Here is an 18,469-nt window from a genome sequence, read left to right as displayed (position 1 = left end):
CGAACTGCGGCCAGTGGGAGCCGTGATCGGCAAGACCTGCAGATGTGGCAGGTAAACAAACCGGCGTGGCCCGCCAGGGGCTTTCCCTACACAAGCGGCTTCCCAAGTTTGGGAAACACTGCTCTAAAGGTAAAGGGCACCTAACACGACTATGTGTTATGCACCTAAAGAATACACGAGAGACCTGGTTTTGTAACCACATAAGCAATGATACACCTTAGCCATGGAGTGGGGACCGTAGAGGGGCCTAACTTGCACCAATTTAGTGTTCATTGGACATGCAGGGTGCCAGGCATGTGCCAAGCAGGAGCAGAGGCTGCAGGAATAGCAACTGCCAGGGAGGCGTAAGAAAAGGCAGCTGACCCACGCACCTCTCCCCTCCCCAGTTTAGCAGCACCAGGTACAAGCAGACAAAGGGCCCTGTGCAGCTCGAGGGGAGGGGAGGGGAGGGCTATTCGCTTTCTGAGTACGTGTTGTGAGGGGGGGTGGCAAATATTCCTGTGTAGGGCCCGCAACGGGCCAGCACCCGCCCCGCGGCCCACAGGCCTGCTCAGTGACAGTAACCCCGCCGCGGCAAGGACCCCGTGAGGCGCACGGGCTGCGCGAGCCCAGGGCCCCACGGCAGACGCAGCAGTCAGGGCCAGCCTGAGCCCACCCGCGCATGCGCCCGTCCTCTCCAAGGCCCTCACTGACGCTGCCCCGTGCGCACGCGCCTAGCCCTACAACCGTGACCTCATCATCATGGCTCTGGTTCAGACCCTTCTCCCATCCTGCCACGCGCAGAAGACGACGGCGCCTCCGCCTTGCGTCCGCACGCCAACGGTCGCCAGCGTGCGGGATCACGTGACTCCTAGCAGCCGACTTCTCGCTCTCCCCTCCCCCACCCGCCGAAAACTGGGCCTGCACCGACGTTCTCGTCTACGGCAACTACCATGGGCTAGTCCGCACAGAAGAAGTCGGGACCCGGGGCTGTCGGGGAGCTCCGTCGACCGGTCCAGGAATTTCTTCCTTTACCCTCTACCACGGGCGCTAAAGGGACCACGTCACGTGATGGGAGAGAACGCGGGGAGAAGAAGAGATGGCCGCTCCTCTGATGGGCGGGGCAATGAGAACAAGTCAGGTGGTACAGAGCGCGCGCCCGCCCGCCCGCGACGCGAGAGACTGCTGTCACGTGGATGTGGCGCGCGGCATACGGCGGGAGGAGGGGCGCCAAGTGGTGAGGTCACGTGTTGCGGGGCCGCCGCCGCCGGCCCTGGGCCCCTCCTCCATGAGAGGGGAGGCAGGGCGGGCAAACATGGCGGCGGTGAGTTAGAAAGCGTCGGACGGCGGGGCTAGCGGCGGATACTTCCAGGAGCGGCCGTGGAGGGATCGAGAGAGAGTGAGTCCCACCCTACCCTCTTGCCCGTTACCGCGGGGGCCATACCCGGCCGCCTCAGGCGGTCCCTGCTCGACGGGGCTGCGGGACTCACGGGGATCCCCCCCCTCAGCTCCCGGTCTGGGCAGCCACGCACCGAGCGGGGCCAGGCATTGTCCCGCGGCCTCCCCCGCTCTGGCCCCACACAGTGCGGGCGGGAGGCCCTTTGAGAGAGCCACGCGGGGTGGGGAGCGGTCGGTGCCTCGGCATTGTCTGGAGCTGGGGACTCAATGGGGAGGGGGGTGTAGGTCGCCCTTACAGCCCTTTCCTCTAAGGCTGCCCCCCAGCCCGAGCAGCCGGCCCCGCAGTGACTAGCTCCCCCAGAGTGTCCCCTTGCCGGCAGGGACGCTGGCTTCCCCCGCCCCCCGTGCCCCTCTGGAGTCTTGCTGGGCGGAGGGCGCTGATCGCTCCAGCGGGGAGGCGTGGGGGGAGGGGGTCGGTATAGCGGTGTGGGGCCGGCTCGCCCTGTTACTGCCGCGGGGGTCACTGCCCCAGAAATGAGCGAACTTTCCTGCCATTGGCTGGTAACACGTATCTGTATGGCGAAGTTTCAGCCTCTGGGTTTATTGATATAGTCTCGTCGGATCCGGTGGATAACGGCAGAGAAAACTTGTGGCCCTTATAACGTGGCGGTGCGACCTCCCCCGCGTCCCCGTTTTCTTGTTGGTTAAGCAAAATGGCCTATTATCTAATATTTCTAACCACTGTCGTTGTGTGTCTCTTTAATCGCTTGGTTAATTGTTACAAATAGAGTCTCTCTAGCGACGGGAGAAGACTAGCTGGAAAAGATGTCTTTGGTGCTTCATTGGCTTTAAATGTTGGTAGGCGCTTCTACAAATACATCTCTGTAAGCTTAATGCTGTTGTTAAGGGAATTAAGGTGTTGGAGATCTGAAAACAAAAGTAGTTTATGGGACGCAATTACGCAGCCAATTCTAACCCAACCCGGAAGTTTATGTCCTGAACACGTGTTTGTGGGCACGGTTAGGAGGCTGAGTGTTGCTGACCCTTTAGTGAGAGGAACCTGTTCGTTAATGTTTGTGTGAATGGCGAGTAATGTGCTCAAGGGTCCCTACGACCAACTGGGATCAATGGTGGGATTGCATGCCACAAACAGTAACGATTAACGAATGAGCCTCAAGGTCCGGTTAACTCTGACAGCACACCACCAGCAAAGGTTGCTAGGGAGAGTAATTACTTAACATGGAAATGCTCTTAAAACTTTGAGACGAGAGGCCTCATTTTTTTTTTCAGTCACAGTGATTTTTAAAAGTGTTGATGATATCCCAACCTTTTTATTTGAGGAGGAAGTTACATATGTTAAAAAGTTCTTTCTGAAATAGATACATTCTTAGGTCATGTATCCTGTTAAAGAATGGGCCAATCAGTTGAAGTGTGAAGGGATACAGTTGAAAATTATCTGACAAATTTGCAAATCTTGTTCATTTTTCTCTGTTTTATTTAGGCTACTCATTGCATTTTATATTGCTTAATAAGTTTCTTTTAGTTTTCATTAACTAATACAGTGGGACAGTATTTAAAGTTTATAGATGTTTAGACTTCAACAAATTTCATTTAATTTTTTTAAAAATTAAACTATTGAAGTTTCACAACTTTTTTTATTAATCCTACATTTTTGGGTCTTGATCTGCCTGATGGAAATTGATTTATGTATACAATGGTGTATGTTGTGTTATGGTACAGTATACGTATTGGCTTTCAAGGACACACTTCATGCTTACAAGGGCCGTAACTTTACCTGAATCTAAAAATGACACTTCTGAAAAATGAAAATAGGCTATATCTCCCCCACCTTCTTCCTTCCCACAAGTATATCCCTTGTTCTCTAGAATAAGTTCTTTTCTCAACTGGTGCTAAAATGGTGTGAGAAATTGACATTAACTGTAGGTGCTTGAGGAGGGTTCTGGGGCAGACAGCTAATTGAAAAAAACTGTCTTTGTGTACCTCAGTCTATGCTAGTACTGTCTTCTGGCATGAAGTAGAGAGAGGCTGGTGACCCCCAATACTTTATTGGAGACTATCTCATTCTCCAGAATCTTACTTTTCAATTGTTATTGAGAGCTGTGAACTGCCCCATTCATTTCAATGAAGGTGCTAATTTATATGCCCAGTTACAATTTAGACATAGTTATGATAACAGCATGTAAGGAAAGAGAGGACAGGGACAAAAATCAGCAGTCCGAGGCACTAATTTCTTTTTGACTCAACAGTTAAATGTTGCTCGGGAGTGGGCAACCAATTTTTTTCCCCATCCAGTGAGACATCTGAGCTTCCCCTCCTCCATGGTTGGGTTTTTTTTTTTTTCTGGACAGGTGGCTTCCTTCCTGGTTCTATTGGCTATGCTCCTTCCTGTGCTGGAGGCTGTCTGCAGGCTTGAGCAGACATTGCTGTATTAACTAAACTTGGGGTTGCTTTCAGGATTTTCTTTGCAGCTATGTTGACTAGTAGGGAGGAGGGATAGCTCAGTGGTTTGAGCACTGGCCTGCTAAACCCAGGGTTGAGAGTTCAGTCCTTGAGGGGGCCACTTAGGGATTTGGGGCAAAATCAGTACTTGGTCCTGCTAGTGAAGGCAGGGGCTGGACTTGACCCTTCGGAGTCCCTTCCAGTTCTAGGAGATAGGATAGGTATAGTAAAATATGTATTTATATATTTTTTAATTGATAACTTATATTCTGATGTCATTGCATGACACAGAGCCAGAGTGCTAGGCATGTGCCTATTTTTCCTTTGTCTTATTCTAAACTTGCCCCGGGGATATCTGAACCCATTGCAGAGGAGCCAAGCCTAAGGAATCCATCAGATCTTGTATGGCGATGTTTTGAATATCTGCTCAGTCTAATATGTGGGGCATCTAATTTTGGCTTCTGAAGAAGGCAGAGCTTGTGAGACCAGTGCTTTTTCCAGTTTGAGTTCTGTGTCTTGTGGTCCTAGCAGAATTCTTGCTAATAATTCCAAGCAAATTTTACTGTGATCTTATTTTTTGACAAGGCATTTCAGATCACTTGGGGTAGTAGTGTAAGAAATGATCTCGGGACAGATTACTATGCTATGTATGGAAGCAAGTGGAGGTGGAGAATGTTAATTGTTACAAATAGAGCCTCTCTAGTGATGGGAGAAGACTAGCGGGAAAAGGGTCCCTGCGACCAACTGGGATCAATGGTGGGATTGCATGCCATAAACAGTGACGATTAACAAATGAGCCTCAAGGTCCAGTTAACTCTGACAGCACACCACAAACAAAGGTTGCTAGGGAGAGTAATCACTTAACATGGAAATGCTCTTAAATTTTGTTGAGAAAAGAGGCCTCACCTTTTTCAGTTGCTATGAATTTTTTAAAAAAATTGATGCTATCCCAACCTTTTTATTTGAGGGGGAAGTTACATCTGTTAAAAAGTTCTTTCTGAAATAGATAATTCTTAGAAGGTCATGGATCCTATTAAAGAATGGGCTAAGCCAGTGGTTTTCAAACTGCAGGTCATGACCAGTACTGGGTCATGGAATGTAAGGCTCTGGGTCTTGGCAGCTCTGGTCAGCACCGCCGACCAGGCTGTTAAAAGTCCTGTTGGTGGTGCTGACTGTTCTGAAACTGCGCTGCACCCCAGAAGCAGCCAGCAGCAGGTCTGGCTCCTAGACAGAGGGGCCACGGGGCTCCGCGCACTGCCCCTGCCCTGAGCACCTGGCCAGTGGGGGCTGAGTGGGGGGAGGGGGCATGTTTCCTGTGGGCACGAGTAGCATGGAGCCACTTGCGTGCCTCTGCCTAGGAGCCGGACCTGCTGCTGGCCGCTTCTGGAGCACAACACGGTCCGCAGTGCCAGGACAGGCAGGAAGCCTGCCGTAACACCCTCCTGCGCTGCTGACCAGGAGCTGCCCAAGGTAAGCCTGCACCCCAATTTCCTGCCCCAGCCCTGAGCCCCCCCAAACCCAGAGCCCTCTCCTGCATCCTAAACCCCTCATCCCCAGTCCCATCCCAGAGCCAGTGTCCCCAGCCCAGAGCCCTGACCGCCTCCTGCACCCCAGCCCAGAACCCCTTCCCGCACCCTGAACCCCTCATTCATGGCCCCACCCCACAGCCCTCATCTCTGCACCCCAATCCTCTGCCCAAGCCCCTCATCCCCACCTCTGCTGGGTCATGGGCATCAACAATTTTCTTCAACTGGGTCTCCAGGAAAAAAAAGTTTGAAAACCACTGGGCTAATCAGTTGAAATGTAAAGGGATACAGTTTAAAATTATCTGACAAATTTACAAATCTGATTTATTTTTCACTGTTTTGTTTAGGCTGATCATTGCATTTTTATGCTGTGTATGGTAGCAACTTGAAGTGGAGAGGGAGAATGTTTGTGTGGAAGGTACGGCAAGGATTTTAGTGTTAAAGGGTGAGCAAAGGCTGTCGGCACTGACAATAAGGTGTGTTACCTTGGGTTTTTAGTATTCCACATAGTGTGAGACATTAGGTTCACAGAGGATATGCCATAGACATCAGTGCTTTAAATATTAGCCAGTGGCTTGGAGGGTTTGGTGGAAGCCATAGCAGATTGACTATGGCAATTGCAAACACACAGTTGAATGCAATTTATGAATAGAGAAGTTCTAAAAATGTAATGGTATATTTAGTGTTATGTGACATATAGGGTTTTGGTTTTTTTTAAAATGGAAAGTCTTTCTGGGCTTGAAGTTACCACCTTCCTTCTGGGGAAAAAAGTAGGCTGGACATCTGTTTCTGACTATCTTAGTTTTATGCTGCTGATTTTGCACTTTCCACCAAGGCTAAAACAGGGAAGGTGTGAGACAAAGATTGGCAGGTTGGCACAGATATGTGCCATAATAAAAATGGCATTGAGAATACTGGCAGTTGTGTTCTTAAATCAGAAGCTTATTTTTGCATGACTTGAGAAGAAATTGGTTTATGTAATACATAATGTTAATGAAACCATCTTTTACTTTGAAAAAATAGTTTTATAGTGGCACAGCATATCATACAAAATGTTTACTGAGCCATTTTTTTAGCATCTTTTTTGTTATGACAGTCACTTGGATTTTTCTTTATGCTTTCTAGAAAAAGTTAGTTGTACCATTGCTGTCAAGGTATCTATTAGTTGTATAACAATTTTTTGTTTTGTACTTCAGCTTTTTTGTGTGACTCTTCTAACAGGTTGGGTCTTGTTGCTAAGTAGTATTGGGACAGTTTGCAGACAACTACTTTTTTTTAAACAAGATTCAACAATGAAAAATTTAGGGAACAGCTTGTAATATCGTCAACTTTTTTAAAAGTAACTTTTGTGGGGATTTTGGGATGCAAGAAACAGAGCCTTTTATAGTATTGCATAACTTGAGCCACAGAGCTTGATAAAGTAACTTTTGCTTATGCTAACTAAAAAGCCTTATACTTTGTAAAAATTATGGAGTTGTATTTTGACTTGATTAGCTTAGTTTTAGGTTTGACTAAATGAATGTAAGAATATAAACAAGAAGATATTAAGATGTAACTTTTTTCTGATGTATTTCTGTTTTTGGAGTAGTTGAAACTTGTATGTTGAGCTTAGTTATGTGGGTTAAGTTTCACAAACAGAAGATTAGCTATTTACTGAATATTTTTAACTTCAGTGACAATGTCAGGAGTTCAGTATTCCCCTAGTGTTTGCAACCAGAACACTATAACTTTGTTCCGATTATTCAGGAACCAGATTACTGAAACTAACTAGTCCAGAGTCGTCCAAACTGAATGTCATGCGAGTAAACTGTTACAGTTCTTTCACTTAATCTAAATGTCAAGTATCAGAGGGGTAGCCGTGTTAGTCTGGATCTGTAAAAGCAACAAAGAATCCTGTGGCACCTTATAGACTAACAGACGTTTTGCAGCATGAGCTTTCGTGGGTGAATACCCACTTCTTCGGATGCATTCTTCTTGCATCCGAAGAAGTGGGTATTCACCAACGAAAGCTCATGCTGCAAAACGTCTGTTAGTCTATAAGGTGCCACAGGATTCTTTGTTGCGTAATCTAAATGGTTAGCAATAGATATCTTTAAGGGAATTTTAAAAATGGAGGGATTTATATGAGGGAGAGTGGCGGTTGGGATGTCTTTTGGAGATTACTGTGATAATACAGTTGGAGTGCTTAAATTATGTAAGGGTGAGCATAAAACTAAACTTGGTTATTCTAGGAACATGTGAATTGCTACTAGTTCCAACTAGTGGTCATCCTTTGTAGACCCTGCAGTAGGCAGGTATGAGATAACTTGCCCCCAGGGAAAGCTGCTTCCTAACCCTTTTAGCTGGCTTATACTCAAGCATGAGTATTTATATCTTCTAAAACTCTTGTTTGTTTGTTAATATTTATAACCCAGGATATTCTTAATATACATGCTAAACTTTTAAATGTCTTGCTTTGAGTTCCGTGGACTAATTGTCCATTATATAGGAAAGTATTTTTCCCCCAATTTTGGATTTGTCCCATCTAAATCACCCCATATTCCTATATTATGAGAGGAGATAGATTGAAAACTTCTGTTTACCTCATTCATTATTTTTGCAGATTTTTATCTTGTCCCCTCTCACTCAACTCCAATTTAAGATAGACAGTCCCAATCTTTTCAGTTGCCTTTCATAAGATTTTTCCCTGCGCTTAATCATTCTAGTCACCTGTCTCTAAACTTAATTTATTTCCGCCATCTCCTGATAGAGTTGGGGTGACCAAAACAGTATTCCAAGTGGGGACATTCTGTTGATATGTAGAATTCCATTATGATTTCCTCATTTAGTCTCTCCCCGTTCACCTTTACACTGTTTGCTCTTTTGGCCACATTGAGCAGAAGTCTTCATTGAGCTAGTAACAGTGATATGCAGGTTTCTTTTCTGAATTGATACACTTTACTGGGCTCTAAGTAAACTATGAGTAGTTCACATTGAAGGGAATAATCTGCGCCACCCTCTTCCAGTTAATTTATAAATGTACCAATCACTGCCAAACCAGTCTGGAACTTTGTGGCATCCTACTGTTAACCTTTTCTCATGATGAAAATGAACCATTTTTTCCTACTTTGATTTTTGGCTTAATAAACTGGCTACTTAGTTTTTTTAGGTAGCCTCTTTTGAGGGATGGTCAAAGGCCTTTTGAAAGTTTAAATTATCACCTTTTTCTTTTAGTAATTTGACTTCAGATAATTCTAAAAGACTAGTGAGATGATTTTTCTCTGAGAAAGCAGCAGTGCTGACTAGATCTCCTCATCATGGTGTTCTAGGTATCTTTATATTTAATTCAACCAATTACAGAAGTAAGGCTTACCAGCCTGTAATTTTCCAGATCACTCTGAATGCCTTAAAGTACAATATTTGTTACCCTATAATACTTTGATGTAGTATCTGGTTTTAATGGGATTATATGGTTTTACTGACAATTATATCTGGATGTGTCCTCTTCGATTTGGGGCTCTCTCTGTTCTCACATTTTGGCCGTGTCTAAGTCTTGTCTATTTTTTCTGCATAACATCTCTAAGATGCAGCCTTTCTTATTCATCCCCACAATTAAAACCATCACGTAAGCTCTCAGCTCACATCTTGATTACTGCAACATCTTTCTTTTTGGCCTTTACAATCCAATCCAGCATGTCACCCCCTCTTTGAATGCCTCCACTAGCTCCCCTTTCTCTATCATATCAAACATAAGCTGCTTGTGTTCACTTTCAAGGCCCTTCAGTCAATCCCCATCCTACCTCATTTGCTGTTGAGCTGTTAATGCCAGCTTTTGCTGGTCTACTTGTTATATTTTCAAACAAGCACATTCCTGTCTTCTCCCATGCTGCCCATTTGCTTGGGAAGTTTTCCCTCTAAAAATCTACAAAGCGATCTCATTATGCAACTCCAAAACCCTCCTAAAGCGCTCCTTCACCATGAGGCTACAAAAAAATTAACAGGCTGTTGGTGTGGTGAAATCACTGCCTGTCATATTGACCAACATGGCTTCATTGTTTCCTTGTGCTCCCCTATCTGTGTCCATCTGTCTCCTCTTGTTTTATACTTAGATAGTAAGCTCCTTTAGGTAAGGGCCATCTTTTTGTTCTGTTTATACAGCACCTAGCAGTGGGGGCCTTATCCTTGACTACGGCTCCTAGACACTATGGTAATAGCTACTAACTTCATTCTTAAACTGATGGATGGAATTTACATTATCAGTTCTAGCATTTTTTTTTTTTTTGACACCTCAGTCTTTGCCGGTACTTCTAGTATTACTAGAAGAGGGTAGGTATCTTCTCAACAATGGGCAGTCTAGAACTAGGGAGCACAAGAATTTTGGATCTTTGAGCTTGGTCTGTTACATGTTCTGGCAATTGTCAGCAGTGTAGGTGCTGTTAACCAAGTGTTGAACGTATCTTAGCTATGAGTGCAAACAAAGGATAAACTGTTTAGCATTGTTTTGAAAACTTTGGATAAAACCTTGTTTCTGAAACAATGCTGAATGTTTTGTCCTTTTCTATGCTTACAGCTAAACAGAGTTAAGCTACACAGTGCAGACACCTGTTGTCAACAGTGAATAAACTCTAGGAGTGCAAGCAAACCTATACAGAAAAGTGAGTAACTGTAATGTTTGAGCAAAAACTCAGTCCCTTTGTGGAATGAAAGGGGATATTTGCATTATGATTTCTAGTAACTGGGCTACCCCCCCCCCAAAAAAAAAAGAGTATTTGACTTCTTAATTTACTCCAAGACGGTATTAAAACTTAAAATTAACAGCTATCCTATACATGAAAAGCCCATGGCCTACGTTTTACTCTAAGTGTCCCATACTAATATTTGCTGACTTAATAATTAAATACAGCAGATGACCATCTATCTTGCCCACTATGCAAAAAATCCTCTCAAATTTATTTATGGTACAAAAACTAAAAGCTTATTAGTTTAGTATAAAACAAGTATTTCTAGAACTACTTAAATTAACTGACTTTTCCTGAATTCTTGTCTCATTAAGCAGGTACAGAATTGTTATAGGTTAAACAAACCAGTTATTTTTAACTGCTACCTAAGTACTTCTCCCTGCTTTGGCAATATGCTTTAGGGGCTGTTCCTAAAGGGACACAGCATAAATTGCACTTCCATCTCACCACTTTTGCCTACCAGTATTACTTGAAACTCCTACAATTATCAAGATGCAGGCTAGAAGAAACCTTTTTTCACTTTGTTTACATTATGCATTTGATAGCATCTTGTGTATAGTTAGGTTTTCATTGGTTCCCCTGTTTATGGGGATCTTGTACGTAAGTGAGAAATATTTTTTAAATTTGGAAAATTGAGCACAAAACCACAGGAATTGTCAAGAGACTCTGAGCAGATTTAGAACCTGAAACTTGTTTTATGAAAGTGACTAATTTGACTGTGCCCTTAAAAATCAGATGATGAAATATAAAATTCTAAAGGTTTTGCAGAATAAACAATGATTACAATTGTAACTTATGCCTGTGGTTGTCTTTATTTTTGTTTTAGAGATGGTGGAGCCAGGACAAGATCTGTTGCTTGCTGCTTTGAGTGAGAGTGGAATCAGTCCAAATGATCTATTTGATATTGACCCTGTGGACATGGGCCTTGCAACACCAGCACCAGCTGTTCAGCAGGTTAAAAATGAGAGCTTTTTAAAATTAGCCAAAATTGCATAATATAGAATCATAGACTTTTTTTTTGTTAACTATTGTGAAAGAGTGGAATTATTGTATGTTTTCATTGCTGTGCTGGGCTTGTCTATGGAGAAAAAATTGAGATGGTAATCACCTGTCTTAAATATGTATTTTAGAAATCAAAAGTATATAATTATTGACTGAACTTGTATCAATATGAGTTGTATATACTTTCTAGGGCTACAGTGTCATGTATCCACACATAGAACTTCCATTGATATATCTTGCGTGGTTTTCCTCTCCTCTGAAACAAGAGAGAGAATTAATTTAATATTTGATTTAATCTCCATGACAATTTACACACCACAAGAATGGAACACATTTTTGGACATAGGAGTGGTTGGGTGCGATTCTGTGGCCTGCATTGTGCAGGAGGTCAGACTAGATGATCATCATGGTCCCTTCTGACCTCAAAGTCTATGATTCTATGAAAACAATAGTCTGTCAACAGAAATAAAATTGCAAAACTCAGTTTTCACAGCAGTTAACTGGAAAGGCTTTATGCTTGAAGCAATTTTGGGGGCAGTGTCAATGACTTGGTTTGCTACCATCTTGATTTCTAATAAAACCAGGATTATTAACAGGCAAAGCAAACGAGTTGGTCATTAGTTTTAACATGGGGGGGGTGCGGAGGGTGGGGATAGTAGTAAAGGTTTTCATTCTTTTTTCTTACTAAAACTAGTACCTGATCGTGCTTTCTTTCTTTCTCTCTAGTCAGTGCCACTTAGTGCATTAGAGCTAGGCTTGGAGACTGAGGCAACAGTTGCTGTTAAACAAGAACCAGAGACTGTGTCTACTCCAGCACTATTAAATGTCAGGGTAAGAGCTGACATATTTAGAGTTTTATATGTGTAAAATAGTGAAGTGAGGAAGGCCTGCAAATTGTTGGCTCTTTGCCATCCCTTCAGTATAATTCGTAATACAGTCAAAAATTATTTTCTGGCTTTTTCAGTAAAACTCACCTTTGAAGGGTTGGCATGATGTGTAAGAGATGCCATGTCTTAGATCAAGCCAGATTTAAAGGGAAAAATTGTTTAAGGAAGAGCCCAGTTTCATTTCTTATGAGTACATTTAGAATAAGGATGCCATTAAACCTGATACTTTTACTAGATCTTACTAGAAGATGATATGAAGTGGATCAATATCTGGAGGGTAGGGCTAACAAAGAATCTCCACAGAAAAAGGAGTTTTAAAATAGATATTAGTTTATTTATAAACTAACTGTAAAACCACGTGCAGTGTGTAAGATTTCTTTACAAGTCAAGCTTCTTCACACAGCAGATGTACTTTGTGTCTGGATGGTGAAAGCCTTCTCTTTCTTACCTGTTCTTTCCTCTTCTCTTTGGGAAAAAATCCTGTGAAGCTGGATCCTCCCATGAAGCAATACTGCATTTTGGAAGAAGCTTCTTTCTCAGGCTTCCACATCTTGAAATAAAATGGCATTCTAGCATCAGTTAGTTGTGCGATGGAAAGATAATATTGACAGTCCACCAACTTTAAGAATTAAAAAAAACCCTCACACTGCTTAAATTGATACCTTTGTCCTCTCGCTGAGAGGCATATAACACGTCTTGCTTTTTGAATATTGTCCCTTCGAGAATCATCATGATGATATTTCCAAAACAGGAAAATCTTACGTTTTTGTTTTTCTTTTCTAGCAACCACCATCAACCACAACCTTTGTGCTGAATCAAATAAATCAGCTTCCAACATTGGGGACTACAATAGTAATGACAAAAACCACACCTGTGACAACTACTAGGCAGACCATCACTGTAGCAAAAATCATTCAAACCAGCACAACTACTCGACCATCGGTTGCAGCACCAGCAGTACGCAATGCCTTGACCACTACACCTTCAAAGGACCAGGTCCAGCTGAAAGATCTGCTCAAAAACAATAGTCTTAATGAACTAATGAAATTGAAGCCACCTCCGAACATTGCTCAGCCAGTTGCTACGGCAGCCAGTAAGTGGTTCTTTCCCCTTCATGTGCATTTTGTTTCAGAAATGTGATACTGAAATAATCTAATAAAAATAATTTGATGGTGATCTTTTTGGCTCTCTGTGGAGTAACAGAGTAGAATAGCACAATAGCATTAAAACTGAGCCTAGAAAATCTAACACATGTTGGACTCCATACTTTCTTTTTTATAATGTTGAGAAGCTGGAAGTGGCACAAAATGATTGAATTTTTAAAAACTCAAGAACCCTTTGATATATCCTTTTAAGAAATGAGACAAACTGAAAATAAATTTTGAAATAGGACGCTGGTAATGACTGACGTTAGTAATGTTTTCTGTATAGCAATTTGTTAATCTTGTTGAAGTTGAATTATTTGAACCTATGCCATTGTCTAATCTACTGTGTGTGGTAGGGGAATACTGTCCTTAAATTATAGTCACAACCCTTTCTCTTTCCTTCCCAAAAAGACTTCTAGAACAAGCTTGTATTTTTTACTTCTAGCCACGTTTCTCTAAAGCATCCTTTTGGGGGGGGGAATAAACAGAAACCTGTGCACTTTACCAAAAAAAAAAAAAAGTGCATCCCTCTTTTGTGTCATATGTTAAAATCTATTGTAGTGGTGGCTAATCTTTTATAGACAATTTAGTGGTTCTCCAGCACTCCATAATTAGGCGGAAATTGTTGCAGGAATAGTTAAATGGTAAGTTACAAATATTGGGAGATCTAGTATGTATAAATATCTGAGATCCTGTGGCAAGATAATGCCTAGAAACTTAACTACCAGCTTCAGTTGATGCTGTACTGCGGAAGTTTTTGCAAGTCTTCTATGTAGCATATATATGTGGATTTCAGAGGTGTTTTTTTTTTTTAAACTCTCTCTCTGATTCCATGTTAATGTTCAAAGGAATGCATTGTGAATTTGAAAGTTAAAATTTCAGGTACCTCATGTCAGGAGTCTGTTTTTGTTTGTTTTGTTTTCTGGAACGTAACATTGGTTTTCTAACACATAACTGCTGAACATATAATTCAGCTGTCCTGTGAAAGGGAAGGGTGTTTTTTTTTTGGTTTTTTTTTTTAAGCAGCCCAGACTTAACAGAAAGCTCTCTTTTCTCTTCCCTGATGACATCTTTTCAGAAACACTTAATAGAACTTGGAAGAATGAAGCTTTACAGCAGAGGATTTAAATGCTTTCTTACTATTTAACATATAATTTTTAGCTATTTGTATATTTATTTAACTCTTCTTACAAAAGTAACCTCTGCAAGTCTTACATTTAACTTACGCTTTTGCTTTCACATACTGGAAGTTTGAAAGATAGCTCCTTAACTAAAACTTCCACTGTATCTGTCCTTGTATAAATATTTGTCTTAGATCTGTACTGTGACCCTCATCACCATTAAATTCTAAAGGGAGGAAAATGAACAAATGTTTTGTAGTTGTCCATTTGTAGCATTTAAAACAATTCAGTCCAACATGTTGACTTTCTTACAGAAATAATTGTAGTGTCTCCAAAGGTGGTAAACACCACCAAACCAGGTAAGATCACTTCTCTTGATAAAACTGGGTTTGTGGTTTCCTATTAAAATGCCTCATCTCTCACGTGAGATGGCATACTATTAAATGGCCTATATAAAGGTTTGGTGAAGGTGTCTTCTCTTTAAGTTACACTTAATAGAATCACGCATCTATCTCAGATATGATGGTACAGGTTAAACTAAAGATTTAAGTACGTTTGGCTCCCTCAGAAGGAGGCAACAGGACTAATTTCAGGCACATTCAGAGTTTATGTAGGTAAATATATTTGGCTATTGTTCTTGAGGATGTCAGTGTACTATCAAAGATTTTAGATCTTCATTTCCAGCTACCTTTACTGCGTGATGTATAAATAAATACAACAGAAAAAATGTAAGGAAAATTATTAATTTCTGTAAAATTTCATTTTTCTTGTAGCTGATCTAAGCAATGGTGCTGTAAAGAAGGAGGCTTCTACAAAAGAAGTAACAAGAATATGGGTAAATGATGTAAAAATGAGAAGTTACTCACCTACTATGGTGAGTAGTAAGAATGAATGGATATAGTTTCTTAAATGAGTTTAACATATAAATGGTCCCAACTGTCTTTAGATAGTTTCAGCAGTTGCTCATGGAAGCTTCCTATGTTTCCATAACCACATGGCATATCTGATTCTGAAGGAGAATTTTCCCTGACTGCAATAGTTGTGGAGTGGTTCGTCCAAGCAGACCAGACTGCCATTTCTCCAGAGCAGTTTCCATATGAGCTAGTGTGGGAGTCATTTGAACATCAGGCGTCTTTCACGAGAACCCATTGTGCATGCTGAAGGGTATCCTACCTGACCAAAGCTGATGTGCAGCTCCCTCGCTCTGCTGTTGGAAACTTCCTCTGTATAAATTTCCCTGTCATGCAACCAGTTACACAACTCTCCACAGTTTGAGGCTATTAATGTTTCTGTAGCAATTTGGACCAGCCTTGGGTTGTATGACCATAATGTAAACTCAGTTTCTTCTCCCATTGATATGCTGGGTGTTTAGGGAATAATTAGTACTAATACTATTGAAACATCACTTAAATCGTATTTCAACAAGAACTAGATTAAAATGAGTCTATTGTGTGATCTCCAGTATGGTACCTGGAAGCTGTCTGGATCTTTAATATTAAAAGAGCTATCTGGTGCTGAAGGGTTTTGTCTTCAGGCACAGAAGAAGTGTCTTTTCTGCTTTAAAAAAAAGTACTTCAGGCATCTGTTGTGTAGTAGCCTGGGCCACAGGATAATAATGGGCTATTGTCATCTTTGTGAGTTATATTGGATACCACAGTGGTGGGTGCATTACATATGCATGCTTTCCAATACTTTGAAGTCATTTGAATCTTTAACCAATGGAAGTCTGCAACAGATTTCACAGAAATATTTATTTGAAGGCCTTTTCCTTTCTAAGTTACCTTGCAGGTATATATGCTGAGGTACACTCTCAAATGCACATCTGTGAACCTACATTTAATCCGTGGCACGCTGACTGACTGCAGTAAAATAGAATCATACTCCTTTTAGCACCCCTTTATCTAAATATTAGTTATGTCCCTTGTGTGTCCCTGGTTATGTACTGTAGACTTATGCCTTGAAGTTTTTAATTCATCGCAAGGCAAACAAATAGCTTCCCATTGGTTCTCATTACATTTGGATAATTTAAGTTCAATTAAAATTATGCCAACTGGTGCATAAAATCAACTTTAAAATTGCATATTTTGGACTAAAAGCTTTATAGAAGTGTTGGTCCACTGGCTTAGTTGGAGTGCTCACGCTGCTTTGCAGGTTTTGTGTTTTTGGTTCACATTTCCTATGCTAGTATCGTTTAACTCACTTTCCAGTGATACTTGCTTCCAGTGGAATGCCACTGTCTGTGAAGGGAGTCCCTACAAACAGAATATGGCTGTTGAAGCCTTCTGAAATCTTGTAATTGATGTTTCTATTGCTCTCTGGTTCAGGTAGTGCACTGTTATGGAAATAATGCTAATGTCAATGTCTGAATTCTAGCTTCCACTCCACATGCCTGTACACTTCTAGGATGTTGAGCATCAGCAATGTATCATTTGACTAATGCAGATATATTTGTATTGTAGAAAGTGCCAGTAATAAAAGAGGAAGAGGAACCTGAGGAGGAGGATGAAGAAGAAATGGGTCATGCAGAGACATATGCAGAGTATATGCCAATAAAATGTATGACTCTCGGTTTGCATCCAAAAACTGAAACTCCTTAAATGGTTTAGTGCCCAAATTCCTCACAGAATATGCAAAGATAGACTAGTAATGCTTTATAATGCATCAAAATCAAATAGCTAAAAGGGACCAGATTTTGCTCTTGTTGAGAAAATTGCTTTCTCCTGCAACAGTCAGCTTTTGAAAGACACGCTCAAATCTTTGAACTTGGCCTTGGCCAGGTCTGATACTAGTATTGGTTTAACTTTCTATCAATAGTTCATGAACAATGGTAAGTTTTTAAAATAACATAGTTGGTAAGCCAAAACTTTTGCTTGCCAATGGTCTTTAGAATTGTCCATCTGTGCACATAATTTAAAAAAATAAACAGTTGTTCCTGACTGCTCAGGACTGAACTGTTGCCTTCGTATTAAGGGGCTTTGTCTTACTAGCCAAGTAAAGCATTTCAGTCACTTGATTACTGAGCAGTCACTATCCTAGGTCTAAGTGCTGGCTGGGGAAGTGTTTACATGTATATAATTTAAGTGAATGATCAAATTTGGCCCTAATTTTATTTTTTAACAGCTTTTATAGAACCAAAGATTACTAGAAATATTTCCAGTTTTTCTTATTTCGGAAATAAATTGTCTAAAGCAAATGAACATTACCCTGCAGATGGATACTTAAACTTTGCAGCACTAAGAATATGGAAGTAACTGACTTAATTGATTTGTTTCTCTGTCCAATCTGACATGTAAATAGAACTGGGGTAGGAAACCTATGGCACGTGTGCCAAAGGCGGCACACGAGCTGATTTTCAGTGGCACTCATGTTGCCACCAGTCCAGGGGGCTCTGCATTTTAATATAATTTTAAATGAAACTTCTTAAACATTTTAAAAACCTTATTAGACTTATAGACAGAGACCTTTTAAAAAGTTAATGTATTACTGGCATGCAAAACCTTAAATTAGAGTGAATAAACGAAGACTCGGCACACCACGTCTGAAAGGTTGCTGACATAGAACATAAATAATGACAAGTAGATTAAATTGCTAAAAATTTAACTTTTAATAGCCTATGGTGTTCCTAACATAGGTTTAAAAAAAAAATACAGCATGATTTTAAGCAGTGTTTGAATCCCCTGGTTCATACTGTGTGCAAATATAAGTCTGTTGAAGGCACTCCCCCACTAAAATGTTCATATTTTTAAGGGCAAAAGTTACCAATAAGATCATCTCTGTAGAACTCCAGGATACACAGGAAATAGAATTTCACCCCATGTTGTAACATTAAAATTAATAGATCTTTTGCATATGTGTCCAAAAAATGTTTTGCTTTCCACTGTCTCTCCATCCTGGTTGCCTTTATTTTTCCACAGCAGGATGGTAGTACCAATTTCCTCCCCAAAAAAGTACACCTTATCCTTGCAGCGGCACTGTAGTAGCCCACTTCTCCTAAGGCATCTCCTTTTACTTTTGCTTTCACTGCTGCTTTCAGCTGAAGAGTTCACTCATTGGAATAAAAATATTTAAGAGCTACACCCATTATGCTCCGTGTGTTTGAAAGACACATGACACTTTTTCTGGGTAGTTAATGTAAAATTGCACTCCTAAGTGTATTATCTTACTGAAACATATGTAACAGATTACATTTGTAAGATTGTAAATCTTTATCCATCTTTTATTACAGCTCAACAT

At 41.3% G+C, this 18,469-nt stretch overlaps 1 protein-coding gene across 8 annotated transcripts in view; it reads left to right on the top strand.

Annotated features, from left to right (window-relative positions):
- Window positions 1–843: 843 nt before the first annotated feature.
- SBNO1 (strawberry notch homolog 1) overlaps window positions 844–18,469 on the top strand; it is a 43,838-nt gene continuing 26,212 nt past the window's right edge. The window contains exons 1-9 of one of the 8 annotated variants that reach the window (XM_039505126.1): window positions 844–1,378; window positions 2,166–2,235; window positions 9,913–9,997; window positions 10,908–11,035; window positions 11,810–11,914; window positions 12,754–13,063; window positions 14,551–14,595; window positions 15,010–15,110; window positions 16,696–16,792. In XM_039505126.1, the coding sequence (XP_039361060.1) occupies window positions 10,910–11,035; window positions 11,810–11,914; window positions 12,754–13,063; window positions 14,551–14,595; window positions 15,010–15,110; window positions 16,696–16,792 (784 nt within the window). In that variant the 5' untranslated portion in view covers window positions 844–1,378; window positions 2,166–2,235; window positions 9,913–9,997; window positions 10,908–10,909. Of the gene's footprint in view, window positions 1,379–2,165; window positions 2,236–5,762; window positions 5,782–5,820; window positions 5,840–9,912; window positions 9,998–10,907; window positions 11,036–11,809; window positions 11,915–12,753; window positions 13,064–14,550; window positions 14,596–15,009; window positions 15,111–16,695; window positions 16,793–18,469 lie in introns of those variants that run through there. The other 7 variants (XM_039505125.1, XM_039505124.1, XM_039505127.1 and 4 more) reach the window with 7 other exon arrangements.

The sequence above is a fragment of the Mauremys reevesii genome, linkage group 18, assembly GCF_016161935.1.
Source record: "Mauremys reevesii isolate NIE-2019 linkage group 18, ASM1616193v1, whole genome shotgun sequence".
NCBI classification, from domain to species: domain Eukaryota; kingdom Metazoa; phylum Chordata; order Testudines; family Geoemydidae; genus Mauremys; species Mauremys reevesii.
This window is presented reverse-complemented; position numbering and strand designations above follow the sequence as displayed.